Source organism: Acomys minous, assembly GCF_964271855.1.
Source record: "Acomys minous genome assembly, chromosome: 10".
Taxonomy (NCBI): domain Eukaryota; kingdom Metazoa; phylum Chordata; class Mammalia; order Rodentia; family Muridae; genus Acomys; species Acomys minous.
The window spans coordinates 7,812,910-7,840,006 of NC_140491.1; the positions used below are offsets into that span (position 1 = coordinate 7,812,910).

Genomic DNA, 27,097 nt, shown 5'->3' on the forward strand with positions numbered 1-27,097 from the left:
TCCTTCCATAATGAACAGTGATGTAAACCCTTTCCTCCCCAACTTGCCTTTGGTCACGGTGTTTCAGCACAGCAATTGCAGCCCTAAGTTAAAACAAGGAGTGAATGCTGAATCTAGAATCCCCATAGTAGCAGGTTTCAGAGAGCAGCAACTCTGATTCCATCACACAGAGCCGGTCAATAGATCTGCCCAGGTAGCCGGGGGTGGTGGCACACGCCTTTAATCCCAGCTCTTGGGAGGCAGAGGCAGGCGGATTTCTGTGAGTTCGAGGCCAACCTGGTCTACAAAGTGAGTTCAGGACAGCCAGGGCTACACAGAGAAACTGTGTCTCGAGAAACTAAAAACAATAAAACAAACAAACTAGCTAGCTATGGCCAGGTGACACCCAGATGAAGACAGCCAGGGCCAGGGCCCAGGATTCTGGGTACCATCATGGACAACCATAGCACGCCTCTCCCGCTCTGCTCATGCAGACACTGTGTCCCCATCCTGCCACAGCCCTGATCTAGGTGTCCAAAGGAGGGAATTCCCCCACTCACACCCACATGCCACCTTTCCCAAGGCCAGCAGACAAGTTCCAAATTCAGCACCTCATGCATTAAGGACTCATGATGCATATAAGGACCGTTTTTGCTCATGTCTATCTGCTTGCAGGTAGTGCTTGCACATCCGTCTACGCACTTCCCAAAGGAGCCAGCAGAACACCATACTGCTTCAAGCTTTATCGTTTGAAGCCACGGATCAAACCTGCCTCAGAGCCTGCCTCAGTATCTTTTGCCCAAATGTCTTTAAGAAAGTCTTACTTGTGGTCATGAGGTGTCTCCGTGCTCACGGAGTGATACCTCATGAGTTTTCTTTGAGAGACCCCTGGAGAGCTCTGAGCAGGTTCTGGAGGCACCAGGCACTCCACAGGGAAATGACTCAGGGTGTTGGCTCTCCTCCTGAATGCCTGCTGCGGTGACAAGAGAGCAGACTCTTCTGCAATGTGGCTCTCTGAGTCAGTGGACAGGTCATCGGAGGAGCCAAGGAGCTTGAAGGAGCTCTCAGAGATGGGCACGGCCTCCTTGTCACCCACGGACAGCTCCTGATAACAGACAGACAGCAGATTAGGCACACCATGGGGAAATGGGGAGGGGGGAGCAAGGGATAGGGGGACAATGACTGGTAATGGTGCAGGGAACCCCTAAATACATAGGCCTGTCTGACTAGGGTATCATCTAGAGGCTAGCAAGAATATAAGGCTATTAAGGCTGTTCCCTAATACCTGATTCTCAGAGACAGGTGCTTGCCTGCTGAAGAGATGGGGAAGTCCTGCATGCAATAATGAAGCTCCCAAGCTGCAGTGCTGACTGCTCTAATTATTTGCATTGACGTGTTGCCTGCATGTATGTCTGTGAGAGGGTGTCGCATCCTTCGGAACTGGTTACAGATAGTTGTGAGCTGCCATGTGCGTGCCGGGAATTGAACTCAGGACCTCTGGAAGAGTAGTGAGTGCTCTTAACCACTGAGCCATCTCTCCAGCCCACTTAACCAACTTCTTTATCTTTGCCAAATATGTTCAAGGATGTTTTACCCACACTTCAAGGCTCTTTGTGACACTGAGCTAATGTTGAGATTTAACTTGGCAATCTTGATGCTAGAAACTACATTCGTCCTGGAGTAGAAACATGTTTGTCACATTGTGACTTTTTGCCACAATTCAGGGGAATCACTTAACCTCTTGCTGCATTCCACTGCCCTCCACACTGTTTCTTGAAGTAAACAAGACAAGGCAGCTTTACAGTGGTTCACATTCCATCTAATGCTACAGAAATAAGCTGAAGTTTCATTAAGCACTCCCTCCTTACTGTATGCTCAAACATCCATCAAGAATCCCAACAAGTCAAGCGTGGGGATCATGTCCTCGTGTCTGCTTCCAGGAAGCAGAGGCCAGCGGATCAGGACCTCTGGGCCAGCTTAGCATACACATCAAGGTTGGCCTGAGCCAGCTACAAGATCAGAAAAGGGGGTAGGGGGCACATAAAACCTAAGGCCAGGAGTGTCAAGAACGTCTTAATTGACACCAACCTACCTGGAATCCCTTCTCCCTGGCTTACTCCCTCGGCACAATAGCCATGCTTCCTTCAAGATTTAACTCAGAGCATCAGTATCTTTCCCTTCTCCAAGCTTTCCGCAACCAAACTATGGCGTCTTCCCCTCACTCCTCTGAGGTCCAAGCCATCAATGTCTTTTGTCTTAGCTCTCTTGCCGTACTCACCCTGATGCAGGGTCTACCTGGGTAACTGCCCTTTTCTCTCCTATGGCCCTACTCATCTCTCTTAAACAGGTAAACCAGCAGCATAACATTTGCACACTTGAACTGTAAGAAACGGTCAGTGTGTGTCACATGGAGGCTAACTGATGCTGTGGCCTGCTAGGTCTCGACTTAGAAAGGTGCATGGGCAAGTCTGGCTTCCAGGCTCTCACTGCACAGAGCCGGTCTCAGAAGCAGCAGCAACAGCAGTGGTGTCACCTTGCTGCTTACCAGAGTCAGCATTTAGACCCCACCCAGGACAACTGAACCACAGATGCACCGTAAAATGTGAGCCCAGCTCATCTAAGGAGATGTCTCAAACCACACGCTATACATGCTGGCAGGCAGTAACATCAACTCAGTGGCTTGTCAGGAGCTTTTAAAAATAAAAGAGCAGGAAGTAACCGTGTATGCAGCCCATCATTCAGAGAATAATTTCATTTTAACTCATGTTCCCTTTGTGTGGGAGGGTTCTATGCGTGGACTATGTCACAGCATTAAGTGTCCTTCTTGTTGTGGGCTAGGATTTGAAGTCTTGGGAAACTACAGTCTGGGACAGAGCTCTGATGGTTTTAAAGCAAGTCTCTGGCAGGGAGCTGGGCTCACAAACGTCTTCATTCTTGCATCAGAGCAAACTGAGAATAGGAAGGAGAACTGCCTCCTGAGCACCAGATCTCAAATGTGCTTCTTGGCAGTCATAGGGTTAAACAAACCCGGTCCAGGCATGTGTAGATGCCTCTGGAGCACCACAGGAAAGCAAGGGGACACAGCATGTGTGTCACCACAGAGGACTGTCAGCTGATTCATTATGGCTGTGCTCGGTGGCAACCGTGGGGCTTGGCTTGGCTGCTTATTTAGACAGACCACTGTGCTTTCTCACAGTCATGGGGTCAGCTACAGGACAGGCTCAGGGATTCATGCTGCACAGTTCCCCAAGTTCACAACCCCCTCCCACCTCTCAAGCTCTTTCAATCTTTTATTATTGTAAAATCGACTTTGGTTTAAAAACAAAAACAACAACAACAAAAAAAACATGGTTAGCTAAGCAGTGGTGGTGCACACATTTAATCCCAGCACTCAGGAGGCAGAGGCAGGTGGATCGCCGTGAGTTCGAGGCCAGCCTGGTCTACAAAGTGAGTCCAGGACAGCCAAGGCTAAAGAGAAATACTGTCTTAAGCAAATAAAACAAACAAACAAAAAAGAATCCTATGACTATTATAAAATGGGTCTCATTTGTCTAAAATTATGGTCTTGATAGGAACAGTTACTTCCCTTTTAGTGGGTGAAGGCTGTTATTTTTTGTTTTTTGTTTTTTCTTCTGAGGCTGGCCTTGAACTCACAGCATCAGCCTGCCTCTGCCTCCCTAAGTGCTAGGATTAAGGGTGTTGTGCTGGTTATTTGCCTTTTACCTAAAACTTTTCACATGACCAGCCCTCCACTTGTGCAGAGCAGTCTAGAAACACTAAAGGTTTTATGACTGGAGGGATGTGGGGTTTTTTTTGTCCTTTCTGACAGTTGTGCAGATAGGCTGGACCTTCAGGGTACCATGGAAAGAGAAACATGCTTACTTTGCTGGTGTTACTTAGGGTACTCGAAGTGGAGCTGTCCAGATCCACGCTGGCGGAATGGTCCTGCAAGCCTCTGGCTTTATTACCCTACATAAAGAAAAGGCAGTTGAGACACAGCCCTAAAGGCATCATCAGCTGGAAGCAGCCTGGCCTCATTAAGCAAGCTCAGAGAAATGAACTACCTCACTGACAAACAGGGCTGAGAATACCTGTGCGTTAGGACCATCCCATTCCTGTCATCGTTTTAGGGATCACTCCAACCTGTATGCTGGGGTGACAGACAGGAAGAAGTCATCTGCGATGATCCCAAAAGCTCAACAGCTCTTTCCTGAGTCAGGGTTGCTCATAACCGGCCACCTGCATGTCACTCAATCACCTGCACCCCACCCCTCACCCCATCCCTGGAACTCTCAAAGGCAAGCCCTTCCAGCCTTGGTTTTAGAATTGGACTGTTCTGAATTATCTTAAAGGATGCTGTGAAATCCTCAGTGATACCACGAGACACAGTCATCTTTAACTGACTAGATCAAGTCCATGTTTCAGAGGGAACATGCCTAACATCTCAAAGAGCCATGAGGAAACAGCACGAGCTCCAAGATGGGAGATTCTGTCAGAAAATCAAGATCTGATTTGTTAGCAGTGACAGAGGGTGACAGAAGGCGCAGACAATACGCACTGGGTATACTTGGATCTTCCTAGGGAACTCCCAGGTGATGCCCAGTGTGCCCGGATCTTCCTAGGGAACTTTTTGGCAACGTTTTCTACAAAGGTCTTGAAAGCAAGTATCTCATACATAAGCATCTTACCATTTGTAAGTCATGTGGCCTCTGTGACATGTATTCAATTCTCTATATAAGTAGTTTCAAATAACAGGTAACTGAGTGATTGCTACTGTGTAAATACAAGACGCTGGTAGGATTTGGCCCATGGGTCAAACAATTCAAATACCTAACCAAAGGAGCTGACAGGATAGTTTCTGAAGTTGTCCCTAGGGACACTAGAGAAGATGGCATCTACATCTTGGCATGCATAGTTATGTTCTTTATAGGAACTGTACAAATAATACCACTCTTGGGAGCAAAGGCTACATAAGAGTGCAACTTCGCAGCACTTGGGAGCCTTAGGCACTAGGATTGGGAGTGTGAAGTCAGACTATGCTACACAGTGTGACACTATCTCAATAAATAAATGGATTGAAAAATAAATAACATGTAGGTAATTATTGCTCTAAGTCTGATGAGTCACAAAATAGAGCTGACTCTTAGGCTCTGTTTCAAATGATTCAAAGTGAGAAGAAAGCATGTGCTTACCCGGGACAGAATGCTCTCCAGGGACTCTGTTAAGGACCTCTTCGCTCTGTTCTTTAGCGTATCTAGCCTGAACCGGCTAGCGCTGGGTGGCAGTTCACTCCCAATATTCTCAGCTGCCACCTGAGGTGTCTAGAAAAGAGAAACGATGAGGTGCTAAGTCAATTAAAGTTTCTACCTTTGATGTATGTGAAGGAACATCCTCTGGGGCCCATCCTTTTGAAAGCCTGGGGTGCCATGTGGTCGTTGGCAATGCTCCTGAAAGTCCAGTGTGCAATTTGCTTTCTCAAATGAAATGAGAAAATGTGCTCAAATCTAATCAGCTAGCTTGCTCAGGCTCCTGAATCAGAAATCAATTTCCTATCTGTGGCCTTGTGTAAATTTCCCATTTTCTCTGAGCCTGGATTTCCTCTCCAGTAAAGGGGGGCGACAATCATCTCATCATATCACTGTGCTATGAGGCTACAACAGGAGGAAATATGATAAGCACTGAATATAGGACATGGGACAAAAACTATTTTGCCAACCTTTTAAAATAAAGAAATCACTTATCTGTGGGGGCACTTCAGAGACTAAGTTAAAAATTAAATTTATAAACTTAATCCGTCTTTTGTTTTTTGTTTTTGTTTTTGAGACAGGGTTTTTCTGTCCTGGACTCGCTTTGTAGACCAGGCTGGCCTTGAACTTACAGTGATCCACCTGCTTCTGCCTCTCGGAGTGCTGGGATTAAAGGAGTGTGCCACCATACCTGGCTTTGAATCCATCCTTTCTATAGTAAGCCTTTCATCCCTTTTTTATAATGTCTCTTTTCTTTCTCTCCCTCTTCTGTTATTTCATGATCTTTTCCTTTCCCCTTTGAAACCGAACTTCTTTCTCAGCTACCCCTAACATTAAACCAAGAGAGTAGTGAAATCTGACAGCCACTAAGTATGTAAATGCTACTTGCTAGCAAGAAGTTATGTTTCAAAAAAATTACCCCCCAAAAGCTGCATGCTATGTTGCTTCCTTTTAGATGATAGCTTTGTCAGAAAAAGACAAGCAAGCACATTCTCTCTCACTCTAAATACCACACGCTCTCTGCAGCAGTTCTTAGGTATTTCAAGCACACAGTTATGTATAGAGACTAACAACCAATATCTTTGCCTACTCAAGCCTGGCCAAGTTAGCACTGGCACGTGTTGAGGAATGAGAGGAGCAGGGCATTCTGGATCAGCCAGGTGAACTGCCCCAGCTGGTCCCCAGCTGTGCGGTACAGCCAATGCATTATTACCTGTGCCCCTCTGAGTCCCTCCATCTGCAGACCCAGCTGTCTTCTCTTCCCTGGGCCAGAATGCAAATATAATTCCCAAGTACTGTGCCCTTAGAATTTATCTTTAGAAAACAGTGCATCTAGCTATATTATAAAAGTACTATATTATCTTAAATAAACATATGGAAGGTTCTTCTTTGAAGATGACAATTTCTAGTGTGGAGGCTTCTTTGTGAACTGTGCTATGGCCAACACACTGTTCACCCTTTACTGATGGGGAAACCACGCACCAGGAACCAACCAAGCCGACAAACAACAAAACCAAACTGTCGGTACTGAGATGCAAGCCCAGGTATTGGGGGACAGAGGGGATGCTTTAAAAGACATAAAAATAAGATGAGCTAATGCTTGGCAAAACAAATTTATAAAAATGTTAAAAATTTGGTAAAATTTGCATGGTAGATAGGGGATATAAGTGCTCATGGTATAATCCTTTCACCTGGTCTGTATACTTGAAATTTTTTCTTAATATCAAGGAAAAAAAATTTACTTGAAAACAAATTCAGGAGAACCCGTAACTAATATTGTAGTACTAAATTTTGTTACACCCCTAAAGTATACTTAGAATAATAAATATACTTAGATCTCACTAGCAAATTTCCCAGTGTCTGTTCAGCCAGGTATACTGGCACTTGCCTGTAATGTAGCGCCCAGAAGGTGGCAGGAGGATGGCTCTGAACTCAAGACCAGCCTGTTCTACATAGCAAAAAAAAAGGGGGTGAAATTGAAAATAAAAAAGCTTCTGTAACCTGAATGGAAGAGCTCATAAGCAGGATGTGCTGTGATGCCAGGGCTGACTGCAAGGCTCGGTCTCCTGCACATCCAAGTCTCTGGTGCTTTGAAAATGGGGGAAAAAAAAAACCATATTTCTCAAGGGACTCAACTATGCCCAAATCATAAAGGCATTACCTTGGGTCGATTAAAATAAATTTGTACTTAGGTCAACAATTCCACCCACTGTAAGTGCCTCACTTGCTTTTCTAGCAGCTATAAGCTATTTCAAAATTATCAATTTCCTGTCAGAATATATTAGACTTACTAAAAAAAAAAAATCAGAAAAAGAAAAGATTGTTAGTGGCACAAGCGCTTAAAGTGTGTGTGTATGCGTGCGCGCGCGCGCGCGCGAGAGAGAGAGAGACAGACAGACAAACAAACAGACAGACAGACAGACAGAGACAAAGAGAGAGACAGAGATAGAGAGACAGAGCGGCAGACAGAGAATATGTGTAATAAATCAGTTGAAGTGAACTAGAGAAGTCACTGGAACCCCTGACTGGGTGGGGCCAGGCCACCAGTAAAGAGATGATCTAAGGACCCCAGACGGCTCCACAGGAAAAGGCTAGGAAGAAAGGGCTGGCAGCAGACTGAGGCCAAAAGCTGAGGGCGCAGGTGATAGCCTAGTGTCAGGCCCCTGCTCCAGGCCCTAAGCTGGCCAATGAGACAGCAAAACCAAACAGATTCGGGGACCACAAGAGCTCTAAGTTCAAGAAAGAAACATGACAGTCAAAGCCGAGTGGACGTCCAATGAAGGGGGTTTGCAGGGAGTTACTAAGCCTGTACCCAATTAAAACAGCACCGGGTTCAGGTTACCGGACAGCAGTGGAGCCTGTGGGGAGCAGCACACTGCACAGCTTGGAGCACCCTGTACTCACGTGCACCTTGCTGGGGGAACTGTGTCTGGAACAGGTTTAAAAATACAAGGACGAGCACTTTCAGAAAACTAAGGAATCTGATGGCCCTTTTACTTATGTTTTTCCCTTGAGATTTTCTGGCCAGTAACTTCAGCAAATATAAAATGTTCAGGAATTGAAGCTATTAATGATGAACTAACAGGAGACACAGGGACTTGGTCCATGGCACATGCGTGCTGGGCCCATGCTCAATGATCTTAAAGGCAGTCCCAGTTTTGGGCGTGGCACCGTACCAGAACTAAGTGAGGTAGGTGTTCGGGCAGCGACAGGTATGAGGGAGACAGCACTTCCTCCATCCAAATGAATTAATGGGCGCTCTGAATGAATGGCGTGGCGCTAGGCTTTCCGACATGGTAGCTAGCAGGCCAGAGAGACTGTCACACATTTACCCAGCATTCACACTATGAGAAACTTACGGCCCCTGTACATACTCCTGAGGGCAGCAGAACAGTCTACTGCAAATTTTCAAAGGACAAAGGCGACAAACACCAGCGTCCCCAAGTTACGCAACTCTTTAGATCAGAGCAGCAGCTACCAAGTGCTATGGTTCAGAGAGAAACACCTCTCATCGTCTGTAAACACAACTAAACACTCCCCCGTTTTCTCCTCATGTACAACAATGACAATAAAACCGATAGGGAAAACGAGCTCCGCCTATCACGAAATCGCTAGCTTCTGCGCATCCAGTGGCCCTGCAGGCAGCACAGGGCCAGAGCATACACACCTGCTTCGGCTCCCCAGGGTGGGTGTGCTCTTTCTGCTTCTCTTCATATAAACATCTCAGGAAAGAAATAATTAATTCATTCTCCCGCTGCTCGTTTCTTGGTCTCAGTTTCTTTTGGAAAAAAAAATCAGAAACACAAACATGACATTTATTTTTAATTGTCAACAAAACTGCAAATGCATCATCATCCCCTTTCAAAGTGCTAACAGCTTCCAACCAGTAACTAGGGACTTTTCTCAGTCACCTCACTAGGGGGCACTAGTGACCCTCAGTGGAGGGTTTTGGTTTGGTTTGGTTTGGATTTTTTTGTTCTTCTTTTAACTTTTAAGGAACAAACAGCAGAGCCACTGGGCCAGATTTAGGAGATGACCTTGGATGTTCTTCTACGGAGATAAATTTTTAAATATCAGATAGTGGCAGTGAAAATAGTTAATAAATAAACAGCTTTTAAAAACAGGTAAAGCAAAATCTATGTAAACACCCAGAGCCATGATTACATATTTATAAGCTCTAGGTTAGGGACCTAGAAAGGCACACAGGACTGGACCCAGGGTCACACTGTCACACTCTGTGAATCCCCATGAAGCAGGCACTTCCATGCCAAGCTCTCAGTCTGCCCACCACGCCATGCCCTTTCCTCTCTGTTCTGCCCTCTCCTCCTCTTTGTTTCTGTCCCTCCCTTTCTCCTTCCCCTCTCCCTTCTAGCTGTTCTTTCTTTAAATTCTCTCAAGGACTTTTACCGTGTTAGCAGTGGCAAGGCGCCTTGTTCTACACAGATCAGAACATGTCACTTCCCTTCAACTAAAAAGTAATGACACAACAAAACAAAACAAAGAAGTAATGACACACAAACTAGACCATGGTCTCCTCCAGTTCCCAAATCTTTGCGTTTGAAGTATCAGGCACAGTGTATTTTTAAAACCCGTCTAATTCAATATATTACTTTCTATGAACGTATATAAAGAACAATCACCCAAAATATTGCAGAGAAACACAGAGTATCTGGTGGGTAAGCTTTGCTCCTACTGTCAGCTCCACTGCCCAGGCCTCTGTTATTGTAGCCTGCCCTTTAACAGGTCAAGAGAGTGACACGCAGATCAACTCTATAAGCAGCAGAGTCTGGGTCAATGCCAGTGTTGGCAGATTCCTTCCCAGCTAACTAAGGACAGTAGAATCATTCTTCGAGTCAGAAGCATTAAAGACAAAGGAAACCTCAATCCAGAAGGTCAAGAAAATGGCTCGTTTTTAAAGGTTGACAAGATGCCTCGGCAGATAAAGGCACTTGCTGCCAACTAACTGCCCCGAGTGTGATCACCGGAACCACATAGTGGGTGCACAAGTGCTCGTGCACACACATACCAAAGACAGACAAAGCAGAAGGGAGGGGACAAAACTGTTCAAGTTGGCAGAAAATGGAATCACAAGCAGGCATGGTAGAGTACTGCGGCTGCCTCCACTAACCACAGGTGACCCCCTTGGAACTCATCAGGCATCTAAGGCGATCGCTGCAGTGCAACAGAAATGCATTATCCGTGCTGTCACACCAAGTCAAGAAATAAATACCTCCTGAAAATAACTGAAATATAGAGACACTACCGTCCCACTGAGCACAAAAAGATTAGGGATGTGTCACCCCCTGAAATCTCTCATGTGGCCTCACCATGCTCTACAGTGGTTGAGCCACTACTTATTTTATGTTTTATTCACATTTATTAATCAGAGTGACAATCACGAAAGTGACTCTGAATCAAGCTGAGCACCATCACTTTGCGGTTAATAATTAACTGCTCACACTCAGAGCTGGGATGGCGGTTACCCAGGGTGGGGATACCAGGGCAGCGATGAGGTGTGTTCAACAGCAGAGAAAAGGCTCCACGCCCCTCCTTGGAGTTGACCACTCAAGCACATTTGCCTGCTTTCCTATAAACATAGTATACATCAATTTAAACAATCCATACAGCCAGATGCTTGCTAAAAGTACCAAAAGTTAATTTCTTTCTTAACCCTGTTTCTCTAAGGGTCTGCCAAAGTCTCATACAAGCAACAGAAAGACTCTGGACACTGACAGAGGCACCCCAATACAGAAGTCTAAGGTGTTCCAAGGACGTCACTTAAGGCATGCTTCACTTGGATACCACACTCAATGTTTAATTAAAGACTTGGTGCCGTTGTTTTTATTATTATTACTGCAATGTCACTGGAAAGTAGTTATTTCTGCTGAAGATGGCCAATGCAATTTGGGATACTTAAAAAGAGCAGGGTAACACGAGAAGACATGTTTAAAAACTACGTCTGAAAAGAAAGAAAGAAAGAAGGAAAACCACATCTGTCAAGCAGCTTGTAAATAAGAAGGTAGTTCGGGGTGAGCTCTTTTAGGAGAGGAGAGGCTACCATCCCAGTGCCCATCTGCTATCTGCTCCTCTGAGGACTCGAGGTCAGCCGCCATCATCTCTAGTGCCAGGTGCCTAGTTATTAGTTATGCTTTCTCCTAGAGTAACACTGAATATGATATGTATCATTAATTAAAAAATAATACGTATCATTTTTAAAAGCAATTACACTGGCCTTATAATAATTGGTCCTGGGGTGGGTTTCAGAAATAAATTACCCTCCAGGAAAGACTACATCAAAATTTTAATATGACCTTTTTGATCTATGTGAATTTTCAAGTACATTACTAGGGACGGCCACTCATCATGATTAGTGACTGAAGCCATGAAGTGTTTTAGAAACACCATGAAAGCCACGACCATCAATATGTCATGAGAGAAGCTCAAATCTATATCACTCAGGAAGAGCCCACATTTACACTGGTGGAGGGGAAAGGATGAGCTGGGTTTCCAAGGGAATGAACAGCACAGCTGCTTCTGTTCCTCAAAGCGATCAGAACTAAACTGCACTCTGAGACACCAACCGAATACTTCTGCCTTGCTGACCGAATCCAATGCTGAGACTCACAGCTAAGCGTTAGGCGGAGCTCAGGAGTGCTGTGGAGGAATTGGGGGGGGGGGGGTGTAGAGTGCTGTGGAGGAATGGAGGGGTGGTGTAGAAGGACCAAGAGGGGACAAGAGCACTGCAAGAAGACCAACAGAGGCAACTAACCTAGACCCATGGGGGCACACAGAGACAGACGCACCAACCAAAGAGCATGCATGAGCTGTTCCTAGGTCCCCTACACAGATGTTTAACTGATGGGCAGTTTGAACTTCATGTGGGTCCCCTCGAAAGTTCAGCGGGTGTTGTCTATGACATGGACTCTGTTGCCCGCTTTCAATCACTTTGCCCAACCAGGCTGCCTTGCCTGGCCACAGTGCATGAGGAGCTCAGTCCCGATGTGACTTGATGTGCTGGGGTGGACTGGGGCTCCCCTCTTCTGAGGACAGGGGGAGAGGAGAGAGGAGGAAGAGGGTGGGAGGGAGGAGCTGGCAGGAGAGGAGGGAGGAGGCTACGATCGGCCTGTAAAGTGAATATATAAATAGAAAATAAGTAATAATTTAAAAAAGAATACTTCTGCCTTTTCAGTGAACTTTTATCATCTGCTTTCTTGAGTGTTCATTAGACTCCGGCACTACTGCAGGAGGATGTTTCAGGAATTGCCAATAGTGAGTCCTCACCACATTATTTAGGGAAAGCTACACGGTGCTGTCTATATGAAAGTGAAAACCTGCATTAGGAAGGAAGTGTGTCTTCCATGCTTGCCAGGAAGATGCTCCCGAGTAACTTGGTAGCACCATGCCCTAAGTGGCTTGTCACTGATGGCCTTGCCGTCTATTGTAATGTGTAAAGAACCATAAGCCAAGTGGTGAGTCTCGATAAAACATATAGGCAAATACAAATAGTGAAAAAACAAAAAACAAAACAAAAACCCAGAGGCCATCTTGTGAAATTAGAACAACAAAAACAAAAACCCTTCCTCTTCTCTTTCTACAAATGTATGTGAATCCTACGGAACAAGGAAATGATAGCTTTAGTGAGAGAGCAGAAAGAAAAACTGAACTTTTTCATCCCCTCTCCATGATAGTGAGACCAAACACACACACTACCTCTTGTTTGGTTTAGTCAGTCTCTCATTGTAGAACTTGCCAGGTCACTAGTACGTGTACACACACACACACACACACACACACACACACACAGAGAGAGAGAGAGAGAGAGAGAGAGAGAAAGAGAGAGAGAGAGAGAGAGAGAGAGAGAGAGAGAGAGAGAGACATATTAATTCTTTGTCCCAGAGTACTCACCTACTTTAAAAAGTGTCAAAACCGCTCCCCCCCCCAAACATGGCTTCCAGCTCTGGCAGACATGAAAACTGTGTAGAGTCATAAGATGCCCATAACAAGCAGGCCATGGGCAGGCTGACACAGATATAAGGCTCTAAACATATTACATGACACATTCATTTTCAAAATAGGAAGAAAAGAAAAAGTAGGAGCAACAATTATGCTCAAACCCATATACAAATGTTTTGAGACTTCCACACTGGGAGATGAAATCCCAAGAGGCAGGATGCTGGCAGAGGTTCCCAGGAGCAGACCCACACCCAGGCCTTGTGGCTCCTGGTCTGAGGATCTACCCACTTTATAATAGCACAGCACTGGCTCAGGCCCCTGTGTGGCGGTGACAGGGCTGACTCCTCACACGGAGTACCCAGGATGCTCCGTAAGCAGGCCGCCTGGGCTGCTTTCCTGCTACACCCCACAGCGTACTGTACCTGAACTTCCTCGAAAATCATTGCCTGCTCCTGATTGGTCAGTGTGGTCAGGTGCTTCTGGAGTTCTAATTTGGTTTTAGATGAATTCATTCCTGTCAAAAAGAGAGAAGACGACAGAGTCTATGGGGGAAGTTCCAAGTTGTATTTACCACTTTCCAAACATCTCCTTCACGTCCTCACCCGCCCACTTCAGGACGCTTCTGTTGGCAGCAACGGCAGCACTCTGAATGGCGTGCTGCTGTGGAGGGCTGTGCACCAGACTGAACTGCCTCCTCCCACTAAATTCTCAAAGCATCTCCATGAGAGTACGCTATTATCCCAACTTCATATTCAAGAAAACCAAGGACACAGGAGTTTTATAAAACCTCTTCAAATATGATCCTTTTGCACGCTGCCTCAGATGCATATAGATCAGTGCTTGGTGTTAAAATGCTGCAGACAATCCAAACATTTTCCTCACATTTTCTTCTAACTACATGAGAACATGAAAACACTTTCTTAATAAAAAGCAAGCGGTGCTGATTTGAGAACTGAACTGTAAATTCTACTTATGTCCCTGTCACACGTAACTTCGTGGCTGACAGCGTCCCTCTCACCACCACGTGTAGCATTACAAAGGATCCTAAGGAAAGGTTATAAAAATGACTATATAAAAGCCCAGCACGCATTAGCAAGGCCTACTTAAGACATTCCGGTCCTTCATGAATTCAATGCAGGCCTAGTGTGTGTTTTCTTGATGTCTGGTATGTGTCAGAAGATGCGAAGATCGAGAACAAAAGAATTTGCTAACAAACCTTCCCAGAATAAAGACCTGCTGCAAGTTGCTAGCTCCCTCTCCCTGCCCAAGTTTCCCCATGCAGCGAGAGGAGCCCTGCTCCGGCTGGACAAAGCTTGCAGTGAGATATCCATGTGAGTAATTTATGGGCCATCAAGAATATAAGGCCAAATAAAGAGTCTTTTAGTCAAGCTGGTGACCAAGAGCATGCTCCTGCCTCAAAACCTCTTGGCCTCGAATTCAGGCAGGGTAGGGTTTAGAAATACATCACACCGGAAACAAGTGGGTGGGTGGGGATTCAAAGGATTTGATTCAATTGATTTTAACAATTCTTCTCTGTAAAACAATGAACCTTGGGGCTGGAGAGATGGCTCAGTGGTTAAGAGCACCGCCTGCTCTTCCAGAGGTCCTGAGTTCAATTCCCAGCAACCATAGGGTGGCTCACAACCATCTATAATGTAATCTGATACCCTCTTCTGCAGATAAAGCACTCATATGCAATAAATAAAATAAATAAATCTTTAAAAAACAACAACAACAACAACAAAAACCAATGAGCCTCCTGAGCTGCAGGTAAGGCTGCCTGTGAAGGTTCTGCTCTGCAAGATGTGCTTAGAGGGCCTCAGAGCAGCTGAGGGAGACTGTGACTCCTTTGGGTAGTTTAATAGCAGGAGCAGTAGTCAGTGCATCTCCAGGGCTGAGGGATGGAGAAACCCTGCCAGAGTTAGCGACTCAAGAAATGCACCTCTACTCTACAGCTGAGCCTGCTGCAGTCCACATGGGAATCCTTGCGCGGTCAGAAGGCCTGGCGGTACTGTCAGTAGCCAGCCTGTCCCACAGCCAGTGCTCCTTCCCCTCCTTCAGCAGAGGTCTGCCCGCCCCTCCTTACGGGCTGCACTAGGCACATGGTACTGACCCTATTCAAAGTACAGCAGGCACTCAGTATCCAGAATGTTCTTCTTCCTTATTTTACCTTAAACCAGAAAGAACTCTTAAAGGCTACCATAAAACTATTGCTCTTTCAAAAAGCCAGGCGTGGTGGTGCACACCTTTAATCCCAGCACTTGGGAGGCAGAGGCAGGCAGATTGCTGTGAGTTCGAGGTCAGCCTGGTCTACAAAGTGAGTCTAGGACAGCCAAAGCTACACAGAGAAACCCTGTCTCGAAACAAAACAAAACAAAACAAAACAAAACAAACAAACACAAAAAAACCTATTGCTCTTTCACTCAATACTGCCTGTGTTCAAGTCTCAAAATAATCACTGACAGGAACTTTGTTTTAGTAATCCTGATGTACAGATTGGTATCACATACTTTGTCCTAAGTCACCCATCAAATATGGAGGCGAGTCGTCTGCCTCCAGAGCTGGATCCCTGCTGTCCCCACTGCCTCTCTGGCATGGTAGTCAGGTGGTCTAACCCACAGGTGGCTCCAGGGTACAAGCAAGCACAGAAGCGGATTGAGGTAGAAAGAAGGCTGTCAAGGTGGCATCCATCAACCCTCCCTTCCCCTGCAGGGTCACACAAAGCCAGAGGAGCAGGCTGGGGGCTCTCTGTAGCAATACTTCAATGCTGAGGCGCAATGGCATCTGAATTTATTAATAAGTAGCCAGTGATGACCAACTAAAAATCCTCCAAATATGAAAAACGTCTCTGATGTAGTATAAACATCAAAGTCTGTGTTGCTAGCAAGTGGGGGAAACTACACTGAAACCTCAGGTGGAGTCCTAAGTCTCTGCCTCTTCTTCACAGGATGGGTGGTCGGGTCCTATGACCGGTCCTTGACAAACTCAGGACACCTCAACACGCCAAGTCCTTCTACCTCAACTCAATATTTTGTTTTTCAGAGAGCATAATTAATTTTAGCAATCTCCAAAATTTTCCTCTGCACTCTGAAATAAGCAAAATATTATTCAAGTATTGTAGCAGTTGTGTGGTGAGACACTTCAAGTACATATTCTAGAGCAGCTGGGCTTTTCTGTTTTGTTTTGTTTTTCAAGACAGGGTTCCTCTCTGTGACAGCCCTGGCTGTCCTGTAGACCAGGCTGGCCTCGAACTCACAGCCACCTGCCTGCCTCTGCCTCCCGAGTGCTGGGATTAAAGGAGTGTGCCACCACGCCTGGCTTGTAGCTTGGCTTCTTAGAAGCTATGTAAGCATGTTAGCATTGAGTATCTGTTGTATCCAAATATACAATGCATTTATTCTATTTTATACATTCTGGGGAATAACTTGTCAACATCAGCTGATTAAGAAAACATTCTGTAAATCTTTCTTCTTGTGGTCATGGTAACATGATCTTCCTATAGTTTTTGGAGTACTTGGTCAGACTATAACTTTTCTGAAAGAACACCTTTTGCGGGGAGGGTTGTGATGGGGATTGAAACCAGGGTGTTATGCAAGCAACGCAAGCACTCTACCACTGAGCCGCAGCTTTATTGGATTTGGAAGCCTTGTAGTCTTTGGGATTAGGGATGCTCATTTGACAACGACAAGATGGTTGACAAGTGTTGTTGACACTAGAACCTGGGACCTCAAACATGCTAGGCCAGTGCTCTACTAGCCTTACAGTAAGAGTCAATGGGTTTCAGTAAATCACTTCAGTCCACATATTGGAACTTTAACCACAACAATCAAAGGACCCAAATCTGCCCAGTAAGTCATTACTCCTTCTTCCAAGGTGGCGTCTCATAATTCATCACCTATTCCTTTAAAAACGCTTCTCACACAGTGAGTAAAACACACACACAGTCCCGATTCCTCGTGGCTTTGCTTAATATTTAACGTATGGTCTCTAGCCATACAGTTTTCTGCCTTGGTTGAATTTTATCATGTAAAAGAGAATTGAATGATTAATTCTCCAAACTACAACAGTGAAATCTTGGTCCTGATTAAAAGTTCCAGCTGTAACTTTTGAATACTCAGGCCCAACAGAGAATTACCAAGTGGAGCTCAGCCGCAGTCAGCGCTGCAGATTGTGATCCCCTCTACCTGCAAGGCCAAAGTCACCGCTGGCTTCTCAAGAGGCCCCTAGGGGCATTTCCATCACCAGCTGCCTTATCTTGACAGCCACTATGGAAAGAGCTGGGGAGCGGTTCAGTTGGGATCTCCTGTTAAAGCAAAAGTCTCATTCCCTGATACAGTTTATATGCTGTCAGCAAATAGTTCAGAAATGGAAAAGATTTTTTTAAAAATACCTCAATCATGTGTATTTCAAGATCACTGTAATGCCCAAAGTGAACCCTTTCAGACTTTATGATGTCAACTGTTAATTTAACTCATTAAAAAAATAAATAAACCAGGTAACATTTTGTACCCATTAGGACAGCTACCATCATAAAAATTGTTTCTGTAAGGATGCAGAGAAGTTAGGATCTGTGAATAGTGAAAATGTAATCATTATAGAGCAGTAGAGGAGGGCTTAAAAGTTAACAGACTCACTATGTGGCTAGTTTGATATCAACTTGATAGAAGCAAGAGCTAGCTGAAAGGAGGGAAATACAATGGAGAAAATGAATCTGTAACATTGGGCTGTAGGGAAGCAGCGCCCTTCCATGGCTCCTGCATCACCTCCTGTCTCCAGGCTCCTGCATCACCTACTGTCTCCAGGCTTCTGCATCACCTCCTGTCTCCAGGCTCCTGCATCACCTCCTGTCTCCAGGCTCCTGCCATGACTCCTGCATCATCTCCTGCATCACCTCCTGTCTCCAGGCTCCTGCCATGGCTTCTGCATCACCTCCTGTCTCTAGGCTCCTGCCGTGGCTCCTGCATCACCTCCTGTCTCTAGGCTCCTGCCATGGCTCCTGCATCACCTCCTGTCTCCAGGCTCCAGCCATGGCTCCCGCATCACCTCCTGTCTCCAGGCTCCTGCATCACCTCCTGTCTCCAGGCTCCTGCCTCACCTCCTGTCTCCAGACTCCTGCCATGGCTCCTGCATCATCTCCTGTCTCCAGGCTCCTGCATTACCTCCTGTCTCTAGGCTCCTGCCGTGGCTCCTGCATCACCTCCTGTCTCCAGGCTTCTGCCCGGCTTAATTTCCTGTTCTGACTTCTATGATGTGGACATATAAGCCAAATAAACTCTTCCTCCTTCCCACAAGATGCTTTGGTTATGGTGTTTTCACCACAACAATAGAAGTCCTAACTAGGACACTCACCATATAAACCAGCTATTTCACTTACCCAAAAGAACTGAACACAGAAACCTGAGCAGATGTGTGAATGCCAACAGTCTTAGCATTGATGTTCACATAGTCAAAAGGCAAAAAGAGCCTGAACGCCCAATGGTGCATAAAATGGATGCAAATTGATGGAATATTATTCAGCCATACAAGGAAATAACATTCTGACATGTAAAAATGAGCAATCCCAGAATATATAATGCTAAGTAAAAGAAACCATATCCTGATTCCACTATATAAGGTGCCTGGGTTAACTCAGACTGTAGAATCAGAAAGAAGGCTGGGGAGAGAGCTCCATTGTAAGAGAGGTTGCTCTCTGCAAGCAAGTGAAGCCGAGTTCAGAGCAGGGCAGGCTGCCTATACCCCTGCAATGGGGGACATAGACAAGGGGACCCCGCACTTGCCAGCTAGACTAGTCTAGCCAAAACCAGCTTCTGGTTCGGTGAGAAATCCTGCCTGAAGGCAACAAGGCAGAGAATAACAGAGGAAAATACCCCATTCTGTATGCCTAGGCACCTGTATATGTACCTTCACGCGTGTGTGCCTGCATGTGCGCGTGCGCGCACACATACACGTACAGAGGAAAACAGAAAGTAGGATGGTGGTTGCCTGGGGCCATGGGAAAGTTATAAAGGGGAAAGCCTGTTGAATGAGTTATGACTCAGGAAGATGAAAGTTGGGAAGTAATGATGGCTTACTCAACACTGCAAATGAACACAAGGCCATTGAACTATATTCTTTAAAAAAAAAAAGATGAGAATGATGAATTTTATGTCTAGGTATATATTTTCCCACAATTACTTAGAAAAAATGAAGAAACTAAGTCTAAATGTCAATATAATTCTTCTTTACAGAATTATAGTTTGTGACAATATTCTATAGATACACAAGAATGATCACAAATCTTTGTTCTTATAATTGGGTAATTTAATCATGTGACAGTCTCCCTCCCTCCCTCCCTCCCTCCCTCCCTCTCTCTCTCTCTCTCTCTCACACCCACACACCCACACACCCACACCCTTAGAACCCTTCCTGCAGACAGAACCAGATACAAATGAGGAGAACTACACCCCTCCTTTCAGACTACTCCAAAGCAGCAGCGACCAGCACCCACCTTCTGCCCCCTCCCTGCTGACCTGGACAGACCCTGCTTTTGCCAGAACTGTCTTCCTTCAAGAGGAATCCTTCCTCTCAAGAGAAGGTTGGCTGCAGTCAGCCGTCAGGGCAGTGGACCCTGGGCTTGCTATACACTAGTTCATCCCTAGATGGCTCTAGGCTCGCAATTTATTTATAAAATTACAAATAATCCATTTTTTCTTATAAGCACAATGAAAACTAATACCTTTTAAAAAACTTAGCACAGTAACTGACTCTTTTTATTATCAAATAAATCCTGCAAATGATGACACTTCATTGTAAGCTTCTAGAAACTGTAGTTAATAAGGTCACCATGGTTTTGTTTATTTAGTTTTTTAACCCCCTCCCATTTACTCCCTCAGCCCGTTTTCTGCTTCCTTCCATTAAAACTGCCCTGGCAGAGACTACAGGTGCCCCTCTGCTGGAAAAGCAGGGTGAACGTCTTTAAGTTTTATTTTCCTAGATCTCTGTGCTGGCCAACCTGAATGATCCACCAAACTCACCCAGCTCAGTAAGTGTTTGATGGTAGTTATCCCTAACCTCTCCATTCTCTTGGAGTGCCTTGGAGGAGAGATGGCTGAGGGCACTTGGGTCCTTAGCTTTGTATCCATCGCTCCAGGAAGAATTCTTTGTCATCTACAACATACCCACTGCACAGTGTGAGTTCATCTATAACCCTGCCGACGTAGCCCCATACCCACTACACAGTGTGAGCTCACCCATAACCCTGCCGACGCAGCCCCATACCCACTGCACGGTGTGAGCTCACCCATAACCCTGCCGACGTAGCCCCATACCCACTGCACGGTGTGAGCTCACCCATAACCCTGCCGACGCAGCCCCATACCCACTGCACGGTGTGAGCTCACCCATAACCCTGCCGACGTAGCCCCATACCCACTGCACGGTGTGAGCTCACCCATAACCCTGCCGACGTAGCCCCATACCCACTACACAGTGTGAGCTCACCTATAACCCTGCTGATGCAGCCCCATACCCACTGCACGGTGTGAGCTCACCCATAACCCTGCCGACGTAGCCCCATACCCACTGCACGGTGTGAGCTCACCCATAACCCTGCCGACGTAGCCCCATACCCACTACACAGTGTGAGCTCACCCATAACCCTGCTGATGCAGCCCCATACCCACTGCACGGTGTGAGCTCACCCATAACCCTGCTGATGCAGCCCCATACCCACTGCACGGTGTGAGCTCACCCATAACCCTGCCGACGCAGCCCCATACCCACTGCACGGTGTGAGCTCACCCATAACCCTGCCGACGCAGCCCCAGCACACTAGTGCCACGAGGACTCCCACCAAAGGCGTTCGTGCTCAATGTGCCTCCTACTCACCCTCTATCCTCTCGCAGAGCTTGTGCAGGCCCTGCAAGGGGCAGCCCTCACACAGCTGGGCTGGCGCGTTCGCAGTCTGCTGCACGGCAGCCACCGTGAAAGCCTGCTTCAGGGTCATCATGATCTCGTCGACCTGAGCAGAGGAGCGAAGCATCAACCGCAAGTTAGCTTGGGGGTGGGGGGTGGGGGGTGGGGGATGGGGGTGGGGGTGGGGGCAGCAGCAGGTTTACAGAAGAGACTTTGTATTGTAAAAAAAAAAAAATTTCTGGGCTATTTTTCACAGACTGACAGAAAATAATGGAAATAACTGCTAGAGTTGTGGTCTGTGGTCTGAGAATGACCGCTTCTAGAATCAGCACTCTTAAAGCAGGTGAGTCACAAGGTAAAAGCGTCACCACTGAGCACAAAGCAGGTGCCTCTGGCCCAAAGTCCACAGTGACTCTTTTCCTACTTCTTTTCCCCACCCTTTTTTTTTAAAATCAGGTCTCTCAGCATGGCTCACGTGGGCCATAAACTTGCTGTACAGCTCTCTAGCTCGCAGTCCCTTACCCCAGCCTAAGTGTTGGGATTTACAGGGGCAGGGGTCACTGCATGTTGGTAAAATGAACGCACTGGGGCTCAAAACGCTGCGTGAGAGCAGAGGGTGAAAGCAAGCATATCTTTCAAAAATACTGAAACTTAAAAATTCAAACGAGTCTTAGAGGCGCATTAGAAAGGTATTAGTCACGAGTGAATAATTAAAGCAAATATTGCTGCGTCAGCAAGGCTCTGCAGTTCTACTCAGCACGGGCAGCTCAGCAGGGTTGAAATTCCTCCTGAGGGCTGCTGGGGCAGGGCCACCCTCTTACCAGGGCTTCATTTGTGCACTGGAACACGTAACAGACGAAATGGAAGCCGCCGCCGCCCGAGCACTCCCGGCAGATAAACCCAAAGTGGTCCACGTGCCTAATGCCCTGTGCGAGGAGAAGGGGGTGGATAAGACGGGTCAACAGACGCACTGGCCGCAGACGCTGCCCCCTAAGAGCACCACAGAATGACCACTGTTTTAAATAAACATTACTTTGATTACCTCACAATGAGAATCAAGGTTTGAAAATTTAAATCTTAATGCTCACTTTAGCACTAAAAAATAAGAAGAGAGGAGCTGACAGAAAAGCAAGAACTTTGGGGGCGGTGTGTGTGGGAGGAGCACTGAGGAGTAAAAAAACAGTTAAAAAATCAAGACCGGGCTGGAGAGAGGCTCAGAGGTTAAGAGCACCCCGAGCTTTTCCAAAGGTCCTGAGTTCAACTCCCAAAAACCACATGGTGGCCCACAACCATCTATAATGAGATCTGGTGCCCTCTTCTGGTGGGCAAGTGTACATGCAGGCGAAACACTGCATATATGATAAAAAATAAATCTTTTTAAAAAACCACATTCACACCAACACACATGAATGAACATGTACACATAATTCTCATATATAAAGGCTAAAAAAGGTTGAAAATGTGTTTGTACTAAAATTACAAGCAAATACTAAACGAATTGGCATGAAAAACAAGCAAGGTTACTTAAACACTGAGAACAGCGTTTTGCTGCCTCTGAAAGGAAGGCCAGGCTCGGCAGACCCACCAGCTTTTGTTTAACACAAACTGGGCCCGGAGGCTGACGGGGGTCCTCATCACCGCCTCACAAACCTGTCGGAAGTGACTGTGGCGACTGGCTTTAATCTTTGCACTTCTTTAATGCGTGTGGCTGCTATGCCTTTATGTATGCATGTGGACTGTGTGCGTGCTCGGTGCCAGCGGAGGGCAGAAGTAGGCGTGAGCTGCCTGGAACTGGACTGAGAAGCGGGTAAAGGCCACCACGTGAGTGCTGGGAACAGAACCTGGGTCTCTCAAACAGTAAGCCACCTCCGGCACCAACATCAGTCCTCATTATCCAACCTAGGGCCGTGGGAGAAGCCTCGGAGGAGATCTGCGGGGTCACTGTGATTATTACGTCAGCCGAGTGTCCAATGAGAAAGGCAAAGCCAGCTGAGCCCCGGCATGCTCACATCCACTGTGACTCCCGGACGGTGAACTGCTACACCTCAGAACTGTGAACACAACAGAGCCTCTAAGTTGCTTCTGTCGGGGTATTTTACCAGAGCAACAGGGAAGGAAACTAAGAGAGCAGCCTAAATACAAATGAAATCTCTCCTGTGACTATCAATATGTCAAGTCTCCTGAAAGCGTCACCATACAGAAACGCTCATGACAGGTTCAGGTGATCTGATGAACCACCCTTCTTTAGGGAAGAATAAACGACCACACTGCTCTAGACAGGAAAGGCACGGATCTAATCCCAGCACTGGGGGTGGGGGTGGGGGTGGGGCAGGCATATCTCTGTGAATTCAAAGGCCAGAATGGTTTACATAGTGGGTTCCAGGACAGCATGGACTGCACAGAGAGACACTGTCTCAAAAATTAATCAATTAATTAAAGCAAATATCTAACATTTCAACATAATTACAAGCGAATCAAGATTCTGTGGACAGCCGGGCGTGGTGGCGCACACCTTTAATCGCAGCACTGGGGAAGCAGAAGCAGACAGATTTATCAGAGTTCCAGGTCAGCCTGGTCTCCCAGGGAGTCCAAGGCTAAGGCTACACAAAGGGAAACCCTGTCCCACAAAAAAAAAAAAAAAAGATCCTGTGGCTAACATCACTTTCAGGTAAGCATTTTCCAGTCAGTAACTGCTGATCTCTCCTGATCTCCATCAGTGTCCTCCATCAGCAAACTAAGCAGGTAACAGGGGCTGTGACCTAGGGGAACGTGACTGATCAAAACACCTTCCTTGAAAAGGCTCCCATTCAACTTGTTAAGAACATTCCTTATTTTCAGAATTGAAAATAATCTTTCTGGCCACTTAATTAGCTTATATTTTAGATTAACAAACAACTAAGATTTTTGCATCATATTACAGACTGAAAAGGTAGAACCTAAGAAAAAAATAAATGCCAAACAGTAACATAAATGACATCTTTTTTGCTGTGACAATCTGGAGGAAACTGCCTCATCACAGACAAGAGATTCCTCTCCTCTCTATGAAACACAACCGGAGGACTATCAAACACAGAAAATAAAAAACCTCCTCAAAGATAGTATCGTCTCTCATAGTTTACAGAAGAAATAATGACAATACAAAAAGAATTTAAGAATTTCAAGAAAGTAGAAATGTTTCTATACAACATATATAATATATAAAATGCACACAAATATTATGTATAAACCATATGCACATAAAGCAATTATATAAAATGCACATATATAGATCAATTATATAAAACATGCACACAGATCAATTATATCTAAAACACATGAACACACATATACATACCAACTGTAAATAAAACATGCGCTCACATACAGTAAGTACTTGGAAATAGCAAAAAAGCATCAATACCAATAACAGGGGAAGGGAAGGAAGGTAGACATATTCTCTCTAGCACATTGTTCCAAAAATCAAAATTACTAGTTTCAAGATTATAATTTGCCTGAGTACACTGCAGGAGGAAAAGGCCACCAATCGAGTATTAAAACATGCTTTTCACAAAATGCATGCATTAGGAGAGCTGAGGTTAAGTCAGTGGTCTATGTGAATTTACCTGAGAGCAAAAAGAGATCTCCTTAAAGTTTTTCTCCAGTGCGACCTTTTTGGTGTCAGGGCTGATGAGGTAAACTTCAGACTGGCCAATCTTAAAAAACAAAAACAGAAAGAAAGAAATGTGGTTCTCCTAAGGACTGAATCATTATCCATGTCATGACCGGCGAGGAGACACAGGGAAGCGGCAAGCTCTGTAAAATTCTAACTATATCACTGTCAAAGAGTCTCAAAGGTTACAGTTTATTATGCCATGGATTTCAAGTGACAGGAGACAAACACCTGTGTGCTACAGCAGTATTCTTAAAGGAAAAGAGCTAAGGGACAATAATAATCCTCAAATAATCCTCAAAGCCCACAGTCCCTTCAAAGGGAAATTAGTTTTCTATACGAGAGAATATTGCAGAAAATGCAGTTTTTTGCTTAAAATTCCCACCTATGGCAGCGGAGCACTGTGACACAGCAGCTGTGGAAGCCGGTCTCCTGGACCTCGCCCCCAGGTGCTGACACTTCTCCGGTCCTGACAGACATAATCCCTTCTTGGGAATGGACGAGTTAGGGGTCACACCCTCGCACTGCTCTTACCTCACAAGCTTCTCTTCCGCGCTCTTTACACTTTGATATAGATTACAAATCCGAGAAATCAGCTTGTTGGGAGACAGAGGTGTAAATGAGAAGTAACTGCACCCTTAACGAAGATATCCAAAAACATGCATTCTCCTGGTCGGATTGCAGGTTTGCGGCAGAACAGTTTTTGTTCTTACTATTTCTGAACTCTTTCAGGCAAGTGAGGCTGACAAGGGTACAGAAGCCAAGAGTGCTAACTCCCGTCACTCTGGCAGCAGCACGCCTGCAGCCCAGCCCAGACTGTGTTTTTCTGAGGAAGAACTCACTCACTATCTCCTTCCTTGAGGACAGGAAGCACACCTCCACAGTGTGTGTACTTCACCTTAGCGCCTTCTGTTTTCATCTATGACGATAATGCAAATACTCACAATTTATTTTTTTAAGTAACCTCTGACAATCTCTCAGCTGGGGAGCACTCTTATTTGGATGTGGCGAGGCTACAGGGAACAGGTGAGATTTAAAGCTGATGTGTGCCCGGGGGTTTCTCACATCCAATCCACCACTGTCCTATGTCAGCTTGACCCAAGGCCCTGCACCTCTGTCTACCTCTCTTCCTCCCTACTGTCTCCGTACTCTAAGCACCTTACCTTTCACTTAGACTACTGAAATGGCTTCTTAGCCCTCTGTTTATTTTCCTTCCCTAAATATATCTTTGCTCTATAGCCAAAGCTACTTAATGCTGTACTTCAAGTTTTTCAATGACTGTCCATTTTTTTTTTTACTAAAAATAAAATCCTAAACTTGACCTATAAGGTTATAAATAATGGACCCTGACTTACCACCCTAGCCCATCCCTACTCACCTTCCCAATTTTGTAGTCTCTTGGCCGCCTCACGCAGTAAGGATCGCCCTGAGAAGCCACAGACATCACACCGTGCTCTAGGCTCTGGTGACTACGGATGGCAGTGAACGACAGAGAGACACCTACAGCCTTACAGAGACTGAAATTCCAGGACTCACATGGAACACCAAGCTCTTTCCTTGCTTACTTGTTATTAAGCACAGAGCCGGAAATGCAGGGTTGCCTTCTCATGTCACTTCCCTATCTCAGGGGTGACCTGAAGAGGGAGGCAAAGCCCAGCCAAGCAAGGGGGCTCCCAGGCAGGGCAGTGGAACAAGTCTCCAGGACTCTAGTCAGCCCCTTCCTACCCTTCTCACAGCTTACCTGCTGCTCTCTGAGCCCAGGAGACCCTGCCTAGTGGCCACATGGAAACCTCTGCTTGGTGAGGCTCACGTCCTTTAAGACGCCTCTCCCGATTCCCAAGGCGTTTCCATAGCATCCACTACTTCTCTGGGGCATTCACTGCGATTGTAATTACATAGTTCCTGGTGTGTCAGCCGCCTGTCTGCGTTGCTGGAATCTAAATTCCATGTGGGCAGAGACTATTCACTACTGTATCTCTAGCATGCTGTAGCCACTTACAAATTCCCAGAGCAGGGTTCTCAACACCACCACAGTGAGTGGGGAAAAGCGCGCAGACCACAGGGACGGCACCATGTTACTGCCATCTCAGTGCTCTTCAGTGTACTAGGTCAGCTACCAAGGGAGGAAGAAGTCAGCCCTAGAACCCCAACACCATCTGGGCCCTTTAAGGATTAGTTTATTATGTTTTAATTGTGCGCATGTGTGTGCTTGAGCATGCGTGCATGTGAGCGCAGGTGCCCACAGAGTCCAGAAAAGGCGCCCCCAGGACTGGAGCTACAGGCAGTTGCAGGCCGCCTGAAGTAGGTGCTGGGAACGGAACTCAAGTGCAAGAACACTGTGTGCTGCTGAGGCTGGGCCATCTCTCCAGATGCGTTA

At 46.0% G+C, this 27,097-nt stretch overlaps 1 protein-coding gene across 4 annotated transcripts in view; it reads right to left on the minus strand.

Annotated features, from left to right (window-relative positions):
• TBC1D1 (TBC1 domain family member 1) overlaps positions 1–27,097 on the minus strand; it is a 192,564-nt gene that overhangs the window by 60,044 nt on the left and 105,423 nt on the right. For all 4 annotated transcript variants that reach the window (XM_084799507.1, XM_084799508.1, XM_084799509.1 and 1 more), the window contains 8 exons: positions 24,674–24,763; positions 21,893–21,997; positions 21,045–21,177; positions 13,601–13,692; positions 8,893–9,003; positions 5,172–5,300; positions 3,862–3,948; positions 804–1,084 (listed from right to left, as the gene is read on the minus strand). In XM_084799507.1, coding sequence (XP_084655633.1) covers positions 804–1,084; positions 3,862–3,948; positions 5,172–5,300; positions 8,893–9,003; positions 13,601–13,692; positions 21,045–21,177; positions 21,893–21,997; positions 24,674–24,763 — 1,028 coding nt within the window. The remainder of the gene's footprint in view (positions 1–803; positions 1,085–3,861; positions 3,949–5,171; positions 5,301–8,892; positions 9,004–13,600; positions 13,693–21,044; positions 21,178–21,892; positions 21,998–24,673; positions 24,764–27,097) is intronic.